Consider the following 19704-nt stretch of genomic DNA (forward strand, 5'->3'; position numbering starts at 1 on the left):
TTGGGCCGGTAACCAAAAGGTTGTTGGTTGGAATTCCTGAGCTGACTAGGCAAAAAATATGTCGATGTGTCCTTGAGCAAGGAACTTAACCCTAATAGCTCCTGAAAGTTGCTCTGGATAAATGTTTCTGCTAAATGACTCAAATGTAAATGTTTAATACGGTTCCATGTATTCCATTACAATGAGCCCGTCCTCCTATAGCCCTCCCCGCCAGCCTCCTCTGACACACACACAGTGCATAGTACCCAGGTAGGTTTAGCTGGGTCCGGTAATTGGAGCTGTTCCTCTCTGCTCCCCACTGTGGCTGACTGCTTAAAGAGAAGAATCTTCAGCCTGCTCGTTTGTTGCCTTGGCGACAGATAGAGTCTGGTCTGGCGCTTGGAGGAGGCAATAGAGATAGAGATATGGAGCTTGGCAGAACGAGATATGTCGACAATAAGATAGTCAGATAGACAGAGACATCCTTTTCTATAGAAATAGAATGGACATACCCATTCAAATCAACATCATTCAACAGTCAACATCATCATCATGTTTTCCTCACTCTTTCCTCCTGCCGTAATGATGTGGTTAGTGCTTTCCCAGAATCCTTGGGATGTCCATACCCTAAACCCTAACCTTAACCCCTACCCTTACCTTACCTAAACCGTTTTCAATTTGGGTGACATCTGGACACAAGGAATAAGAGGGGGTGTTGTCATCAGGGATCACGTGGTTCTTCTATCTACTGCACGTTTACAATTCTGTTTCACATCTCTTCTCTACTCAGACTGTCTTTAGATGTAACTCTAAAACCTCACAGTTCAAAACAGACAGCGAAAGCAATGTCTTAAATAACCCTACACTACAGTCAAATGAGAAAGATCTCCAAAGCAACCTGCCGCAAAAACAATCCAAAATCACAATAATACAAGAGACAACTGTGACATTATTAATAACAATATTATTAACAAAAAACAACATTAACAATTTGATATAATAAGCAAAAAAGCAACAGTATTTCGTTGGATATAAAAAGAACCTTTGTAAAATTGATTGTCGTTCATCCATAGATTAAGTGTTAAAAACATCCAAGGCATCAACAGTGAGGAGAAACACCACATGATGACTATAAAACAAGTGATCAGGGTAGGGATCCAACTGAGAACAGCACTTGAAACTAAGATGAAACCAGTTCGGTGAACTGAGGACCGACGCATCTGTGCAAGCTTTTGACAGCCTTGAGTGAGTGAAAAAGTCCCAAACAGGAAAAATGCAGAAACTCGCACAACAATGTGTGTTCTGTTCTCTATATGGTTCCTTCCTTCACATATAGGTAAGCCTCCACACAGGCAGTGTTACGAGAGACGGAAGAAGTGAGACATCCCACTTTTTCTGGTTCATGTACAGTCAATGAACGAAGCGGATCAGACCCAGCTACTAATGCATTGATGCCTATGGGAGGGCCACCCCCTTAAGCAGACTGGAACTGACAATTGTTTTCAATGGTAAACTGCCTGAGTAGGAAATCTTCATTTATCCACCATCTTTGGTGTTACCACCACATCAGTCTATCTGGGCTTTTCATGACCTGGAAGTCCTTTCAACTTCAATATTGCATGGTCCCAATCACTCATATGGTGTCCTTCTATTCATAATAACATATCAAACTGAGGATCAGAGAGTAGAGAAAGCAGTGGCCAAGCCGGGTTGCATTGTGGTTCATGTAGTCTTGCATTGCCAGGCATCACAAACTATTCTAGTTTTTAAAGGCTGGGCTGAGGGCGTGTCTATATAGTTTCCACCTGATGAGTCTGTGTGCTGTGTTGTGATTGGCTGAAAGTGCTGACAGGAAGAGGAAGAAGCCAGGGGTGGATGGCAGACAAGAGAAAGAAAAGTATTGGTGTTAGAGAGAGAGATGGCATGGCTTTCTTTCCTACCCTACTGTGTGCCTGAGAGAGAGTTAACCCCTGAACACTTCACAAGCAGGTTAAAGGGAAGAGGGAGAAAACGCGTGAGAGAACTTGTCCCTGAAAGTGTCAAGATAGGAGATCCTGTTCCATGAAACAATAAAAAAAGCAGTTTGTTTATGAAGACAGTTTTTTCCCAGAGAGAAACGCTGCTAAAGCAGGCGTAACAAGAGGGCGTAACAAGAGGGCGTAACTAGAGGGCGTAACTAGAGGGCGTAACTAGAGGGCGTAACTAGAGGGCGTAACAAGAGGGCGTAACTAGAGGGCGTAACAAGAGGGCGTAACAAGAGGGCGTAACAAGAGGGCGTAACTAGAGGGCGTAACTAGAGGGCGTAACTAGAGGGCGTAACTAGAGGGCGTAACTAGAGGGCGTAACTAGAGGGCGTAACTAGAGGGCGTAACAAGAGGGCGTAACAAGAGGGCGTAACTAGAGGGCGTAAAATGGGGGCATAACAAGAGGGCGTAACTAGAGGGCGTAAAAGGGGGCGTAAAAGGGGGCGTAACAAGAGGGCGTAACTAGAGGGCGTAACTAGAGGGCGTAACTAGAGGGCGTAACTTGAGGGCGTAAAAGGGGGCGTAAAGGGGGCGTAACAAGAGGGCGTAACTAGAGGGCGTAACAAGAGGGCGTAACAAGAGGGCGTAACAAGAGGGCGTAACAAGAGGGCGTAAAATGTCCCTTGAGTGTTAGGAGCCGTAGCTGAACACTCGAGGGCGCTAGGGTTCTGAGGCCTCAGAGTTCTGCTCTGTTCTGTTTGTTACCGCTCACCCTGACCGTGGAGAGGGCTGTCTGTCTGTCTGTCTGCCTGTCTGTCTGTATAAGCCAGATAGATTGAGCGTACACTTGCCATAATGGCAAAGACAGGTGGGGTGGGCTCGTTTTCTATCTCTATGGTCTTAGTGCCAGTCCTCATCTTCCTCTTCATCATCATCTTCCTCAGACGAGTCATCGTTTGTGCTGTCTCCTCCGGCTGTGTTCCCCTCCCGTTCCCCGTCCTGCCGGGCGGCCAGTAACGCTGCAGCCTCTGCTGCCGCCTGGGCCGCTGCCCTCTCCTCCGCCTCCTTCTGCCTCAGCGCTGCGGCCTTCTTCTCCTGCTCCGCGTGACTCTTCATGTGGGCACTGCGGCTCTTCACCTTGTAGAAGATCCTAAGGGGAGAAGGAGGAGGAGGAGAAGCACAGAGGTTTGAGAGAAGACTGGGTTGGCTTCATTGTAAGCTTTCGTTTCTGTGGACAAGCACTGTATGGTGTTGGTTTATTGTTTGGTGTAGAAAAATAGGGTCCGTACTTCAATTCGAGGAGTGTAGACATTGTCTTTACATAATCACTGTACTGTGTGTGAACCTTGGATCTGAAGGAAGGAGAACTGATGAAGTCCAGATGACAGAAACATTTGTCCACGTGTAAATGAAATATCAGTTTTCCTCACTTCATAATCTAGGTTCACAAACCATACAGTGCTTGTGCAGAAGAGAAGGTCTGCTCTCGTGGTTTTTCTACGGTGAATCTAGAATTGTATGCAGTGCAACACCATGATAAGGCAGAATACTGCAGAGTAGTCTACAGTATATGGGCCAATGAGGACCCGGATAATGGGCGTGTTGATAATTAATACACAGTTAGTCGCTGGGCAGAGCTGCATAGACTGGGGGCATGGCATGCCATATCACTGCTGTGTTTCAGTTGCTAGGAGACAGTTGATAATAACAGGACTGCGGTTGCTAAGGGTGAGCTCTTCTATCAAAATTGTCCAACTTTGCTTTATTCCTTCCTGCTCAAACAACCACCAAGGAGCACTTCTCACTATGTTATACACGCGCATGCACACACAGAAACGCACTCACCCACACACACAAAGTGCTCGGAGTGCTTCTCACTATGTTATACACGCACATGCACACACAGAAACACACTCACCCACACACACAAAGTGTTCGGAGTGCTTCTCACTATGTTATACACGCACATGCACACACAGAAACACACTCACCCACACACACAAAGTGTTCGGAGTGCTTCTCACTATGTTATACACGCACATGCACACACAGAAACACACTCACCCACACACACAAAGTGTTCGGAGTGCTTCTCACTATGTTATACACGCACATGCACACACAGAAACACACTCACCCACGCACACAAAGTGCTCGGAGTGCTTCTCAAATCAGTGTTTTTGCAACCAACAACATCTCCAAGATTTCAACATATCCCAACCAACCAGTAGAAGGCAGTTATCCTGCAGATGTTGTCGATATCTCAGTACCCTTTGATCAAGGTTTCTTCTCCAATTTACAATACACATCACTACTACTAGTCCATACGATTCACTCTCAGAGTAAACAATTTCTACTTGCAAAACAGCAGGTTGGTATTTATTGTCATGAATCTTGCCCTGGAGGCAGCTCTGCAGAGTGGTCACTAGCTGGCACAGACACAATGTCATAAAATCTGATTTTAAACCTAACATTTACCCTAAACTTAACCACACTGCTAACCCTAATGCCTAACCTTAAATTTAGACCAAAAAGCTGCATAGACTGCATTTTTGTCATGATTTTATTTTTTATATATATATCCAATTTGGACTTTGCAGCTGGCCCAACAAGCAGAAATCGCTCAGTTCTGCCTCAAGGGCAAAATTCCTGGTAATAAACGTCAACCTGCTGCAAAATATAGACAGATGTTTTAAACTTTGCAATCAATCAATTGGAATAGCTTTATCCAAATCAATCAATCAATTGGAATAGCTTTATCCAAATCAATCAATCAATTGGAATAGCTTTATCCAAATCAATCAATCAATTGGAATAGCTTTATCCAAAATCAATCAATCAATTGGAATAGCTTTATCCAAATCAATCAATCAATTGGAATAGCTTTATCCAAATCAATCAATCAATTGGAATAGCTTTATCCAAATCTGTTTCTTTTATATGCAAGTACCTTTAACCAGAAACCAACTGAGCCTCCAAATACAGTACCTTTAACCAGAAACCAACTGAGCCTCCAAATACCTTTAACCAGAAACCAACTGAGCCTCCAAATACAGTACCTTTAACCAGAAACCAACTGAGCCTCCAAATACCTTTAACCAGAAACCAACTGAGCCTCCAAATACAGTACCTTTAACCAGAAACCAACTGAGCCTCCAAATACCTTTAACCAGAAACCAACTGAGCCTCCAAATACAGTACCTTTAACCAGAAACCAACTGAGCATCCAAATACCTTTAACCAGAAACCAACTGAGCCTCCAAATACAGTACCTTTAACCAGAAACCAACTGAGCCTCCAAATACCTTTAACCAGAAACCAACTGAGCTTCCAAATACAGTACCTTTAACCAGAAACCAACTGAGCTTCCAAATACAGTACCTTTAACCAGAAACCAACTGAGCTTCCAAATACAGTACCTTTAACCAGAAACCAACTGAGCTTCCAAATACAGTACCTTTAACCAGAAACCAACTGAGCCTCCAAATACCTTTAACCAGAAACCAACTGAGCTTCCAAATACCTTTAACCAGAAACCAACTGAGCTTCCAAATACCTTTAACCAGAAACCAACTGAGCTTCCAAATACCTTTAACCAGAAACCAACTGAGCTTCCAAATACCTTTAACCAGAAACCAACTGAGCTTCCAAATACCGTACCTTTAACCAGAAACCAACTGAGCTTCCAAATACCGTAACTTTAACCAGAAACCAACTGAGCTTCCAAATACAGTACCTTTAACCAGAAACCAACTGAGCTTCCAAATACCTTTAACCAGAAACCAACTGAGCTTCCAAATACAGTACCTTTAACCAGAAACCAACTGAGCTTCCAAATACAGTACCTTTAACCAGAAACCACCTGAGCTTCCAAATACCTTTAACCAGAAACCACCTGAGCTTCCAAATACAGTACCTTTAACCAAAAACCAACTGAGCTTCCAAATACAGTACCTTTAACCAGAAACCAACTGAGCTTCCAAATACAGTACCTTTAACCAGAAACCAACTGAGCTTCCAAATACCTTTAACCAGAAACCAACTGAGCTTCCAAATACAGTACCTTTAACCAGAAACCAACTGAGCTTCCAAATACAGTACCTTTAACCAGAAACCAACTGAGCTTCCAAATACAGTACCTTTAACCAGAAACCAACTGAGCTTCCAAGTACCTTTAACCAGAAACCAACTGAGCTTCCAAATACAGTACCTTTAACCAGAAACCAACTGAGCTTCCAAATACAGTACCTTTAACCAGAAACCAACTGAGCTTCCAAATACAGTACCTTTAACCAGAAACCAACTGAGCTTCCAAATACAGTACCTTTAACCAGAAACCACCTGAGCTTCCAAATACAGTACCTTTAACCAGAAACCAACTGAGCTTCCAAATACAGTACCTTTAACCAGAAACCACCTGAGCTTCCAAATACAGTACCTTTAACCAAAAACCAACTGAGCTTCCAAATACAGTACCTTTAACCAGAAACCAACTGAGCTTCCAAATACAGTACCTTTAACCAGAAACCAACTGAGCTTCCAAATACCTTTAACCAGAAACCAACTGAGCTTCCAAATACAGTACCTTTAACCAGAAACCAACTGAGCTTCCAAATACAGTACCTTTAACCAGAAACCAACTGAGCTTCCAAATACAGTACCTTTAACCAGAAACCAACTGAGCTTCCAAGTACCTTTAACCAGAAACCAACTGAGCTTCCAAATACAGTACCTTTAACCAGAAACCAACTGAGCTTCCAAATACAGTACCTTTAACCAGAAACCAACTGAGCTTCCAAATACAGTACCTTTAACCAGAAACCAACTGAGCTTCCAAATACAGTACCTTTAACCAGAAACCACCTGAGCTTCCAAATACAGTACCTTTAACCAGAAACCAACTGAGCTTCCAAATACAGTACCTTTAACCAAAAACCAACTGAGCTTCCAAATACAGTACCTTTAACCAGAAACCAACTGAGCTTCCAAATACAGTACCTTTAACCAGAAACCAACTGAGCTTCCAAATACAGTACCTTTAACCAGAAACCAACTGAGCTTCCAAATACAGTACCTTTAACCAGAAACCAACTGAGCTTCCAAATACAGTACCTTTAACCAGAAACCAACTGAGCTTCCATGTACCTTTAACCAGAAACCAACTGAGCTTCCAAATACAGTACCCTTAACCAGAAACCAACTGAGCTTCCAAATACCTTTAACCAGAAACCAACTGAGCTTCCATGTACCTTTAGCCATAGAACCACATAGAGAGATGGGCCATCTTTGACAGTTGATGGCACCATGTTGCTCTGCCTATAGCCATCTAAGACCTTCTATTCTAAGACATGTCTCAGACACTTACCTGCCACATTTCTTGCAAGGGAACTCTCCCTCTGGTCCGGCGGGGCCCTTGGTCCCTGATATGGTCTTGGGAGGCGGCCGTGGTTTCGAGGGGGCGCTGGGAGAGGGCTGAGGGGGGTGACTGACCCGGGAAGACATCTGGTCTCTCCTCACATCCTCCTGTGTCTTCAGCACCAGGACCGCTCCAGCCTGCACACACATTTACATACTTAATTTGCAACATTATTTAAGCATTCAAAAGATCATAGATGCAAGGTCACAGGCATGCATACAAAAAACACCTTCTCCTCCACATTGCCAAGCTGCGCATGACAGCTGATCACTGTCAGAGTAGTATCTTGTCAACTGCTTTGCACACACACTCACACACCTCCCAGCTAGAGCCAAACTAACCTGAACATTGCGTACCTGGTTAGTACAAAATACACTCAATACAATCAATATAAGGCTTGTTTTTGACACATTGTTACATCAGACCATACAAAACATAACAAAGCTCAATGTTCCACCAAAGCTCAAGAGGCCACCTTTTAAAACCATAGCTTTCTGCCAGGTCACCCAACTAACTGCAGAAAATGGGGAATGGGGTCAGTTTTATGAGTCATCGTTTGCTGACAGAGTGAAATTACGCAACATGGGGAGAGAGGAAGCCAGCCAAGTCAGCTGTTCAGTGTTTAGCCACTAGAGAGCAACACACTTAACAACACTGCAGCTTGGTTTCCCTATCCACTATCCTACTGTGAACTCAGTTAAGGCACGTTCAAAAGTGCAAATGTTGTTTACTGCATGGGGGCATCAGTGTTGATTACACAAGAATAAACATAACACATACAGCCATGAAAATGCTCATTCATCTTCTAGTCAGCGTCTCCTCCGTTCCAACACACAGACACACACACTGTCCCCCTGAAACTCCCACTCACGTTCTCTGTGGCCTGTAACGTCTGTGTCACCCTGCTTGGACTGGAGCCCCGGTGCTTCCTGTCAACTGACCCCTCCCAATTCCTGTTGTCTTCCTCTTCCTTCCGAGATTCTAATCTCTGACAGCTCTGAGAGCGAGAGAGAGAGCGAGAGAGAGCGAGAGAGAGAGAGAGAGAGAAAGAGAGAGAGAAAGAGAGAGAGCGAGAGAGCGAGAGAAATAGAGAGAGAGAGAGAGAGAGAGAGAGAGAGAGAGAGAGAGAGAGAGAGAGAAAGAGAGAGAGAGAGAGAGAGAGAGAGAGAGAGAGAGAAAGAGAGAGAGAGAAGGAGAAAGATAAGCAATGTTCCCTCGGGACTGCCGTGCAGAAGAAATATCAGACCGCGCAGAGAAGCACGATATTGAACTTTACTGAACTTTCTAGAGTTTTCCCCGTCAGTTAACACTATAAATGTTTCCCTTTACTGTTGGAATTGTGATAGAATCAACACAATATTAGCCACTTTCAATGGAACATACCGAAACAAACTATAAAATACTTTAGAATGCAAAACTAACTATGCAAAAGATTTTGTTGTAGGCAGAACGCATCGGAGTCGGATTCTATTGACAGGCACAAGTCAGGCCTGTACTCTTCATAGACCGGTGTGCCATAACCAATCAGAGCTGCAGTAGGCCTATATGCAAATAGACCATTGCCATATATGGATCTGTGCCATTCACTTTGATCTGGACTGTGTTTACAGCATGAGCGGTCATCTGTAGATGTGCTTGTTTTGAGATCAAAGAGAGAGCTACATGTAGCAACATGTGCACATTTGTTCATCTGTTCATATCCTTTGCTAGTTACTGAATTATTAGCCCGGTTATAGATCATTTGTAGTCAGCAATGGAGGAGTGATTGCTTCCTGCAAGAGCATAAAATGTGTACATTTCTACCCATCTTAGAAAAGTGAGCCAGTTATAGTTTTTTTGTGTGTCTTAAAGGGGCAGTGTTTTATTTTTGAGACAGGCTTGAATAAGCTAAGTAGCCAATAGGCAGAGGGTAGTATAATTAGTCTGATTCTCTGTAATAATGGTGTGGGAATAATAATGCATTTTATTTTGTAAAGTGGTTTCTGGTATCAAACAACGCAACAACATTTTCAGTCACCTCCTTATCTGAAGGACAAGTGGATAAACAGGTTCATGTCAAGCCCTGCATGTTTCTTTCAAAAGTCATATGGAATGTAGGCCTACATTGACACCACACATTGGCTGCTAATGTAGGCTAAATGATAGAACAGCTATTTCCATGTTAAAATGTTATGGCATGCATTTTCTCCATTGCTTTTGAGGGTAGGCCTCATTGGTAGGCCAACATTATGATAAAATTGCCACAGTAGCCCACATGGCCACGTTTAAAACTGTAACTTAAAGCGGGTACAGCCTCAGTGTTCACATTAAACACGCGCCGGAAGTTGTACAGAATTTTCAAGTTTGCACTCAGCAGACCTACATTTTTTTGGAGGGAACATTGAAGATAATAATTATTGTACAAAGATTGCTTATGTAGTGTTGTATCTGTTGGTAAAGGGATGGATTGTTTATAGAATCTGTAAATGCTTACGTAGTGCTTGTGAATGTGTTATAACATCCTTTTGTAGGTAGTCAATCAACTCACCTTGTGGTCCAGCTCCTCCTCAGTGTTCCTGCTCTCAGGTGGGTCCATGTCTCCGTAGATCAGAGCTCCGTTCCGACCCGTCTTCACCTGCCTCTTATAGCTGTAGTAGAACTCCACACACTGAGCCACCGTCTTAGTGCTTACCTGAACCACCAGACACAGACACATCAACAGACACTTCATATCTACGCCTAGTACATGTTTTAACATACTGTACTGTGTTTTCCTGCTTATAGAGTCTCAAAACTCTATTTGAGTGGTCCACCATGTGGCTTTTAAATCTCTATTTTGTATTGTCGACTAATGTATCTGTAACGTCTGCTTCCAACTCACACTCTCAAACACATAGATCCCCTGAATGCAGCTCACCCTCCAGATCCCAATCACCTGAATTCTGATCACCTGTTCACACACCTGTATGTCATTATCACACACTATTTAGTTCAGTTCTTTGCACTCCATCACTGTGAGGTATTGTTTGTTTTGTGACACGTCTTTCGGAGCTCTGTTTTTCCAGTGATTTACTCCTCCTGTGTATGATAGTTTTTGCCTGCCTTACTAGCGAAGCCTTTTGCCTATTCCCTGCCTGTACTTCAGCCTATCGGGTTTCCTGTTATCAACCTATTTCCTGATCTCCCGGACGGCGATTCAAGCCTTTTCCCTGCCTTTTCCCTGCCTTCTACTCAGGCCCAGAAGATAGGATATGCATATAATTGGTAGATTGAGATAGAAAACACTCTGACGTTTCCAAAACTGCTAAAATAGTGTCTGTGAGTATAACAGAACTGATTTGGCAGGTGAAAACCTGAGAAAAATCCATTCAGGAAGTAGTAGTTTGTTGTAGTTTTCTATTCAATGCCATTACAGTATCCATTGACTTAGGACTCAAATTCCAGTTCCTATGCCTTCCACTAGATGTCAACAGTCTTTAGAAATCGTTTCAGGCTTGTATTCTGAAAAATGAGGGAGTAAGACCACTCTGAATGAGTGGACACTGCCGTGTCACAGAGCTTTTTCATGCGCGCCGTGTCACAGATTATATTGACGACGTTATTGTCCGGTTGAAATATTATCGATTATTTAGGCTAAAAACAACCTGAGGATTGAATATAAACATCGTTTGACATGTTTCTATGAACTTTACGGATACAATTAGGATTTTTTTGTCTGCCTGTTGTGACTGCATTTGAGCCTGTGGATTACTGAAGAAAACACGCAAACAAAACAGAGGTTTTTGGAAAAAATAAAGAGAGACTTTATCAAACAAAAGGAACATTTATTAAATAAATGATTGCCTTCTGAGTGCAACCATATGAAGATCATCAAAGGTAAGTGATTAATTGTATCTCTATTTCTGACTTGTGTAACTCTTCTACTTGGCTGGTTACTGTTTGTAATGATTAGCCTGCTGGGCGATGTTCTCAAATAATCGTAAGGTATGCTTTCACCGTAAAGCATTTAAAAAATCTGACACCGTGGTTGGATTCACAAGAAGTTAATATTTAAACCTATGTAAAATAGTTGTATATTTTCTGAATTTTTATAATGAGTATTTCTGTATTTGAATTTGGCGCTCTGCAATCTCACTGCATGTTGGCCAGGTGGGATGCTAGCGTCCCACATACCCTAGAGAGGATTTATTAAGTAACCTTTCATCATATTACAGTAATCACATAGGAATTCTGAATGGGAACAGATTTATCAAAACCCTCAGTTGACTTGTGTATTCTCATTGTCACTCTTGCAGCCCATACCATCACACCTCCTCCTCCATGCTTCACGGTGGGAACCACACATGCGGAGATCATCCGTTCACATACTCGGCGTCTCAGAAAGACACGATGGTTGGAACCAAAAAGGACAGATTTCCACTGGTTTAATGTCCATTTCTTGTGTTTCTTGGTCCAAGCAAGTCTCTTCTTCTTATTGGTGTCCTTTAGTAGTGGTTTCTTTGCAGCAATTCGATCATGAAGGCCTGATTCATGCAATCTCCTCTGAACAGTTGATGTTGAGATTTGTCTGTTACTTGAACTCTGTGAAGCATTTATTTGGGCTGCAATTTCTGAGGCTGGTAACTCTAACGAACGTATCCTCTGCAGCAGAGGTAACTCTGGATCTTGCCATAATATGGACTTGGTATTTTACCAAATAGGGCTGTCTTCTGTATACCAACCCTACCTTGTCACAACACAACTGATTGGCTCAAACAAATTCAATTAACTTTCAACAAGGCACACCTGTTAATTGAAATGCATTCCAGGTGACTACCTCATGAAGATGGTTGAGAGAATGCCAAAAGTGTGCAAAGCTGTCATCAAGGCAAACGGTAGCAACTTTGAAGAATCTCAAATATAAAATATTGTAATGAAACAGCAGGGAGCAGGTCTCGAACCCTCAACCTTCGAGCCCGAGGTCTGGCGCTGTGCCGGAAAAGCATGCTCGTGTGGCAGAGTCGATTTCCGCGCTTATAAACCCAGGGTCGTTACAATATATTTAGATTTTTTTAACACTTTTTGGTTACTACATGATTCTATATCTGTTATTTCATCGTTGTAAATGTCTTCACTATTATTCTACAATGTAGAAAATATAAAAACTAAAAACACTAGAATGAGTATGTGTGTACAAACGTTTGACTGGTACTGTACATGGACTGGTACATACCAGTTTCTGGACCATGAAGAAGTCTTTCTTATAGGCAGCGATCCCTTTGTTAAAGCAACTTCTCTCTACTGGGGTCCAGCTGTCTGACCCTGAGAGAGAGCGAGAATGAGAGAAAATGAGAGAGAAAGAAAGAGAGAGAGAAAGAGAAAAAACAGACAAAAGAGTGGTGGGGAATTAGACGGACAGACATTGACTGGTGACTGTGACTGTCTGCTTCTGTATGCACAGGGTGGACACACACACACTAGTTGGACAAACAATGGTTCTCTGTCCTCTGCTTGGGATTAACCAAACGCCACAAACCCAATACCCCCCTCCACCCTCTCCTCTCCCACTCTACCTCTCACTCCGCTCCCATCACCCCCAGCGACACTCTCAATCCTCCACAGTTTCCCTTCCACAGCCAATCCCCCCCCTCTCTCCACGGACCCACACCCCTCCACCCACTCCATCCCCCACCAGCTAGCACCTCCCCTCCCTTCAGCTGCCATTGTTTAAGGCTGAGGGGGGCTCTGGAGCTCATCCCTGTTACTAGAGGGGAGGAGAAAAGGACTCATACAAGTATTCAGACAGCACAGGCATGCCTGCAGGAATGCACTTTGACATAACCCAGTGAAGTTTGATTATTCTAATTTCGTAAAAGTACCCACAGAGAGTTCTGCACCGAGGCTTGTCTGCAGGAAGAGTAGACAACCCACAGAGAGTTCTGCACCGAGGCTTGTCTGCAGGAAGAGTAGACTACCCACAGAGTGACTTAGAAACAAAGTAAGAGCCAGAGGAGAGAGCGACGTAGTAACCATAGACATAATACTGTACAGATATAAAGTCTTATATGTAGGGTTGTAGAACTTCTGTAACTTTTTTAAAAAGTCCCAGGTTTTCCAGAAATCCTAGTTAGAGGTTTAGGGATTTTCTGCTTTTCCCTCCTGATTCCTGGAATTTTACAGCCAGGATTTCTGGAAAACCTGGGACTTTCAGAAAAGTGATCAGTATTTTGCAACCCTAGTTCTCTGTCTTGACCAACCGGAGTAGTGGTAGTATCCTAGACGGTGGTTCTTTGGGAAGATGGGGTTTTTCAATAGCAGGAGGGCCAACGCTTCCTGAAAACCAAAAACAACAAATCAAATTAACTCTGAAGACTAATACATGAAAAATGTCCTGTTTTTTAAATATTTTTTTGCAACAGCTTATGAGTCTCCGAGCAATACTTCAAATCCAGGTTTACTTGGCTGGAGCACACACAGGACACTGATCAGAGTTCTATTGGATATTGAGAGGCTGATCTGTCCCTAATAATGAGGGGATGAACTGGGAGATATACTGTAAGAGAGCAACATGCCTCCTGCTGCTGAGACAGAGGGGGAGAGAGCACTTCACACACTGACAGCCACTCTCTGTCTCCTTGACAACAACATGGCTAAATGCAGCAAGCTGAAGCCACTAGTATAGGCCATCTTCCTCTATCTTTCTCTTTATCTCACCCCCTCTAGCTCACTGCCTCTCTCTCTATATCTCTCTCATTGAACACATTGCTGTGTTTCTGCCCAAGGCCCCATACATGACCTTTACTCCAGTGTGTCAGCATGTGTGTGTCTACTGTATCAGTGTATGTGTAAGTGTTTTCTACATTGGGAAGATGGAGCACTGAGCATATCTGATAACAAAACAACACATAGATTCAAGGAGAAGATGGCTACTAGCAGGAATAGTGAACTCACTTGCCACTGTGCTGCACCACATCTGTTACATGTTATATACACAGTAGTTAACTTTGCTGAGTGACAAAACTAACAATTCCTCCACCCCTAATACATTTACCATACCATACACCCTAATACCTTTACCATACCATACACCCTAATACCTTTACCATACCATACACCCTAATACCTTTACCATACACCCTAATACCCTTTACCATACTCCCTAATTCCCTTTACCATACCCTACACCCTAATACCTTTACCATACCATATACCCTAATACCCTTTACCATACCATACACCCTAATACCTTTACCATATCATACACCCCAATACCCTTTACCATATCATACACCCTAATACCCTTACCATACCATACACCCTAATACCTTTACCATATTGTCATGACGTTGCCCTCTTTGGGTACAGCAAGCCCCATCCCCCTCTCTCTGCCTCCTACACACAGGCTGCTGTGGTCAGAGAGAGGTCGTAAATTCCAGGAGGAGATTATCCCCTCATGGCCACAGTATAGAGACAGAGTGAATTTTCATGGAGAACAAAGGAATTTCTTCCACACAAAAGGTCCAAACAACGTTTACGTTCCGGAGAAGGTATAAAAGATCGGTTAAGAATCAAGCTACGAACTGGTCCGTTTGTTACAATTTGGTGAGGCTCATGGGAGATGGTGCAGCCACATTACCATAATTCTGTTTATATAATAGCCTCAGATATGAGGTTTACATCTAATTGATGTATAAGATGAATGAGTGAGGGATGATACTGTTTGTACAATTGTGTAATGTGATTTTGGACTGTTTAATGAAGGAAACTCCAACTCCCTTTTGAGTTTAACAAAATCAGAGGACCGCCCATGAGCCCAGTTAGGGTCGGGCATCCTGGCACAGGCTAACTCCCGAATAAAACCCCAACTTTGAGAAGTTCTCAACAGACCATGTTTTCTCTCAATCCGGAGAGGACAAAGGTTGCAGCCCAGCTTACCTCGATAACAAGAGGGCCAAGGTTTGAGACCAAATGGCTGAATCTTTTAACCATACCACGTGGTTAAACTCTTAGACTATCGATACCGACAGAATAAGAACAAGTCTTTGATATTAATTACTAGTCTGCAGCTAGGAATCCAGTATAATTGAATGTGAAGAACGACAACCGCCGAAACATCTATCCATAACGACATGAATGAATGTCACTTTGAGCTAACCACTCTAACCACGACAGAGAGAGAGGACCGGAACTCTCCAACAGAAACAAACTTTTCAGCAGAGACCCCGACGACACACTGAGCGTAAATATATATATATATTGATCGCAATTGTTCCCGAATGAGTGAGCGTTCATGTGCAAAGGATTAGCATTTCAATTGTTATAATTATCAACTGTGTGTTGTCTTATCTCAGTCGACCCCCACTTCCCTTTTGTACACCAAGCCGCGATACCGGTTCATCCCACTAGGGAAACTCCGATATCATTTCCTTGTAACTATCAACTGTTTGTTTATGCATTTCTGGGAATTACTTAGTTAGTAAATAAATGATTTAAGACAATTGATGTATGGATGACTCATAGTGAAGACTGGGTTCGTGCAGATAACCAACAATTTTTGACGTTTGGAATGAGACTAACGTGAGGTAAAGTAAATAATTCATTAATTCGAAGACAAATTGATCAAATATAAAACATCTGAAAAATTATAACTTTGTAATCTGAATATTTTCCTTGGTGCCCCGACTTCCTAGTTAATTACAGTTACATGATTAATCAGTTTAATCGCGTAATACTAATTACAGAGAATCTTTGATAAAAACTAAGTCTTCATTTAATGATAAAGACACGACAATACCACACACCCTAATACCCTTACCATACCATACCACACACCGTAATACCCTTACCATACCATACACCCTAATACCTTACCATACCATACACCCTAATACCTTACCATACCATACACCGTAATACCTTTACCATACCATACCATACACCCTAATACCCTTTACCATATCATACACCCTAATACCATATCATACACCCTAATACCTTTACCATATCATACACCCTTACCAAACCATACACCGTAATACCCTTACCAAACGATACCATGCACCCCAATACCCTTACGATACCATACACCCCAATACCCTTACCAAATGATACCATGCACCCCAATACCCTTACGATACCATGCACCCTAATACCATATCATACACCCTAATACCATATCATACACCCTAATACCCTTTACCATATCATACACCCTAATACCATATCATACACCCTAATACCTATACCATATCATACACCCTTACCAAACCATACACCTTAATACCCCTACCAAACCATACACCCTAATACCCTTACCAAACCATACACCCTAACGATACCATGCACCCCAATACCCTTACGATACCATGCACCCTAATACCATATCATACACCCTAATACCTTTACCATACCATACACCCTTACCAAACCATACACCTTAATACCCCTACCAAACCATACACCCTAATACCCTTACCAAACCATACACCCTAATACCCTTACGATACCATGCACCCCAATACCCTTACAATACCACGCACCCTAATACCTTATAATACACCCTAATACCCTTACGATACCATGCACCCCAATACCCTTACGATACCATGCACCCTAATACCTTATAATACACCCTAATACCCTTACCAAACCATACACCCTAATACCCTTACGATACCATGCACCCCAATACCCTTACGATACCATGCACCGTAATACCTTATAATACACCCTAATACCCTTACCAAACCATATACCCTTACCAAACCATACACCCTAAAACCCTTACCGAACCATGCACCCTAATACCCCTACCAAACCATATACCCTTACCAAACCATACACCCTAAAACCCCTGCCAAACCATACACCCTTACCAAACCATACACCCTAAAACCCTTACCAAACCATGCACCCTAATACCCCTACCAAACCATATACCCTTACCAAACCATACACCCTAATACCCTTACCAAACCATATAACCTTACCAATCCATACACCCTAAAACTCTTACCAAACCATGCACCCTAATACCCCTACCAAACCATATACCCTTACCAAACCATACACCCTAAAACCCCTGCCAAACCATACACCCTAATACCATGCACCCCAATACCCTTACGATACCATGCACCCTAATACCCTTACCAAACCATACACCCTAATACCCTTACCAAACCATATACCCTTACCAAACCATACACCCTAAAACCCCTGCCAAACCATACACCCTAATACTCTTCCCAAACCATACACCCTAATACTCTTACCAAAGCATACACCATAATACCCTTACCAAACCATACACCCTAATACCCTTACCAAACCATACACCCTAATACCCTTATTTCACCTTTATTTAACCAGGTAGGTTTATTTGTAGGTGTATTTGAACAGTGAGAGACAGAATAACAACAACAAAATCCAGATAAACGCATGTCAAAAATGTTATAAATTGATTTGCATTTTAATGAGTGAAATCAGTATTTGACCCCTCTGCACTTAGTACTTGGTGGCAAAACCCTTGTTGGCAATCACAGAGGTCAGATGTTTCTTGTAGTTGGCCACCAGGTTTGCACACATCTCAGGAGGGATTTTGTCCCACTCCTCTTTGCAGATCTTCTCCAAGTCATTAAGGTTTCGAGGCTGATGTTTGGCAACTCGAACCTTCAGCTCCCTCCACAGATTTTCTATGGGATTTGAGTTGATGCCAAAGAGCTCAATTTTGGTCTCATCTGACCACAACACTTTCACCCAGTTGTCCTCTGATTCATTCAGATGTTCATTGGCAAACTTCAGACGGGCATGTATATGTGCTATCTTGAGCAGGGGGAACTTGCAGGCGCTGCAGGATTTCAGTCCTTCACGGCCTAGTGTGTTACCAATTGTTTTCTTGGTGACTATGGTCCCAGCTGCCTTGAGATCATTGACAAGATCCTCCCGTGTAGTTCTGGGCTGATTCCTCACCGTTCTCATGATCATTGCAACTCCACGAGGTGAGATCTTGCATGGAGCCCCAGGCCGAGGGAGATTGACAGTTCTTTTGTGTTTCTTCCATTTGCAATAATCGCGCCAACTGTTGTCACCTTCTCACCAAGCTGCTTGGCGATGGTCTTGTAGCCCATTCCAGCCTTGTGTAGGTCTACAATCTTGTCCCTGACATCCTTGGAGAGCTCTTTGGTCTTGGCCATGGTGGAGAGTTTGGAATCTGATTGATTGATTGCTTCTGTGGACAGGTGTCTTTTATACAGGTAACAAACTGAGATTAGGAGCACTCCCTTTATGAGTGTGCTCCTAATCTCAGCTCGTTACCTGTATAAATGACACCTGGGAGCCAGAAATCTTTCTGATTGAGAGGGGGTCAAATACTTATTTCCCTCACTGTCTCTCACTGTTCAAATAAACCTACCACTAAAAAATAGACTGGTCATTTCTTTGTCAGTGGGCAAACGGGATCAAGTACTTTTTTCCCTCACTGTAAGTATCAAAAGTAAAAGTTTAAATAATTTCAAATTCCTTATTAATCATTATAAATTCCTATTAAGCAAACCAGATGGCACCATTTTCTTGTTTTTGGAATTTACAGATAGCCAGGGGCACACTCTAACATTCAGACATTATTTACCAACTAAGCCTGTGTGTTTAGTGAGGCCACCAGATCAGAGGCAGTAGGGACGACCAGGGATGTTCTGTTGAAACATGCGTGAATTGGACCATCTTCCTGTCCTACTAGGCATTCTTAATGTAACGAGTACTTTTGGGTGTCAAGGTAAATGTATGGAGTAAAAAGATAAATATTTTTTTCAAGAATGTAGTGAACTAAAAGTAGTCAAAAATCTAAATAGTAAAGTACTGTCACGTTCTGACCTTAGTTCTTTTGTTATGTCTTTGTTTTAGTATGGTCAGGGCGTGAGTTGGGTGGGTTGTCTTTGTTTTAGTATGGTCAGGGCGTGAGTTGGGTGGGTTGTCTTTGTTTTAGTATGGTCAGGGCGTGAGTTGGGTGGGTTGTCTTTGTTTTAGTATGGTCAGGGAGTGAGTTGGGTGGGTTGTCTTTGTTTTAGTATGGTCAGGGCGTGAGTTGGGTGGGTTGTCTTTGTTTTAGTATGGTCAGGGAGTGAGTTGGGTGGGTTGTCTTTGTTTTAGTATGGTCAGGGCGTGAGTTGGGTGGGTTGTCTTTGTTTTAGTATGGTCAGGGAGTGAGTTGGGTGGGTTGTCTTTGTTTTAGTATGGTCAGGGCGTGAGTTGGGTGGGTTGTCTTTGTTTTAGTATGGTCAGGGCGTGAGTTTGGTGGGTTGTCTTTGTTTTAGTATGGTCAGGGCGTGAGTTGGGTGGGTTGTCTTTGTTTTAGTACGGTCAGGGCGTGAGTTGGGTGGGTTGTCTTTG

General features: G+C 42.8%; 1 protein-coding gene across 1 annotated transcript in view; it reads right to left on the reverse strand.

Annotated features, from left to right (window-relative positions):
• Positions 1-292: 292 nt before the first annotated feature.
• LOC112256889 (mitotic deacetylase-associated SANT domain protein) overlaps positions 293-19704 on the reverse strand; it is a 32704-nt gene continuing 13292 nt past the window's right edge. The window contains exons 7-12 of the mRNA XM_024430444.2: positions 13575-13650; positions 12551-12639; positions 9887-10030; positions 8231-8356; positions 7309-7496; positions 293-3093 (exon numbers count right to left, since the gene is read on the reverse strand). Of these exons, the coding sequence (XP_024286212.2) occupies positions 2844-3093; positions 7309-7496; positions 8231-8356; positions 9887-10030; positions 12551-12639; positions 13575-13650 (873 nt within the window). The 3' untranslated portion in view covers positions 293-2843. The remainder of the gene's footprint in view (positions 3094-7308; positions 7497-8230; positions 8357-9886; positions 10031-12550; positions 12640-13574; positions 13651-19704) is intronic.

The sequence above is a fragment of the Oncorhynchus tshawytscha genome, linkage group LG08 (assembly GCF_018296145.1).
Source record: "Oncorhynchus tshawytscha isolate Ot180627B linkage group LG08, Otsh_v2.0, whole genome shotgun sequence".
In the NCBI taxonomy this organism is placed as follows: domain Eukaryota; kingdom Metazoa; phylum Chordata; class Actinopteri; order Salmoniformes; family Salmonidae; genus Oncorhynchus; species Oncorhynchus tshawytscha.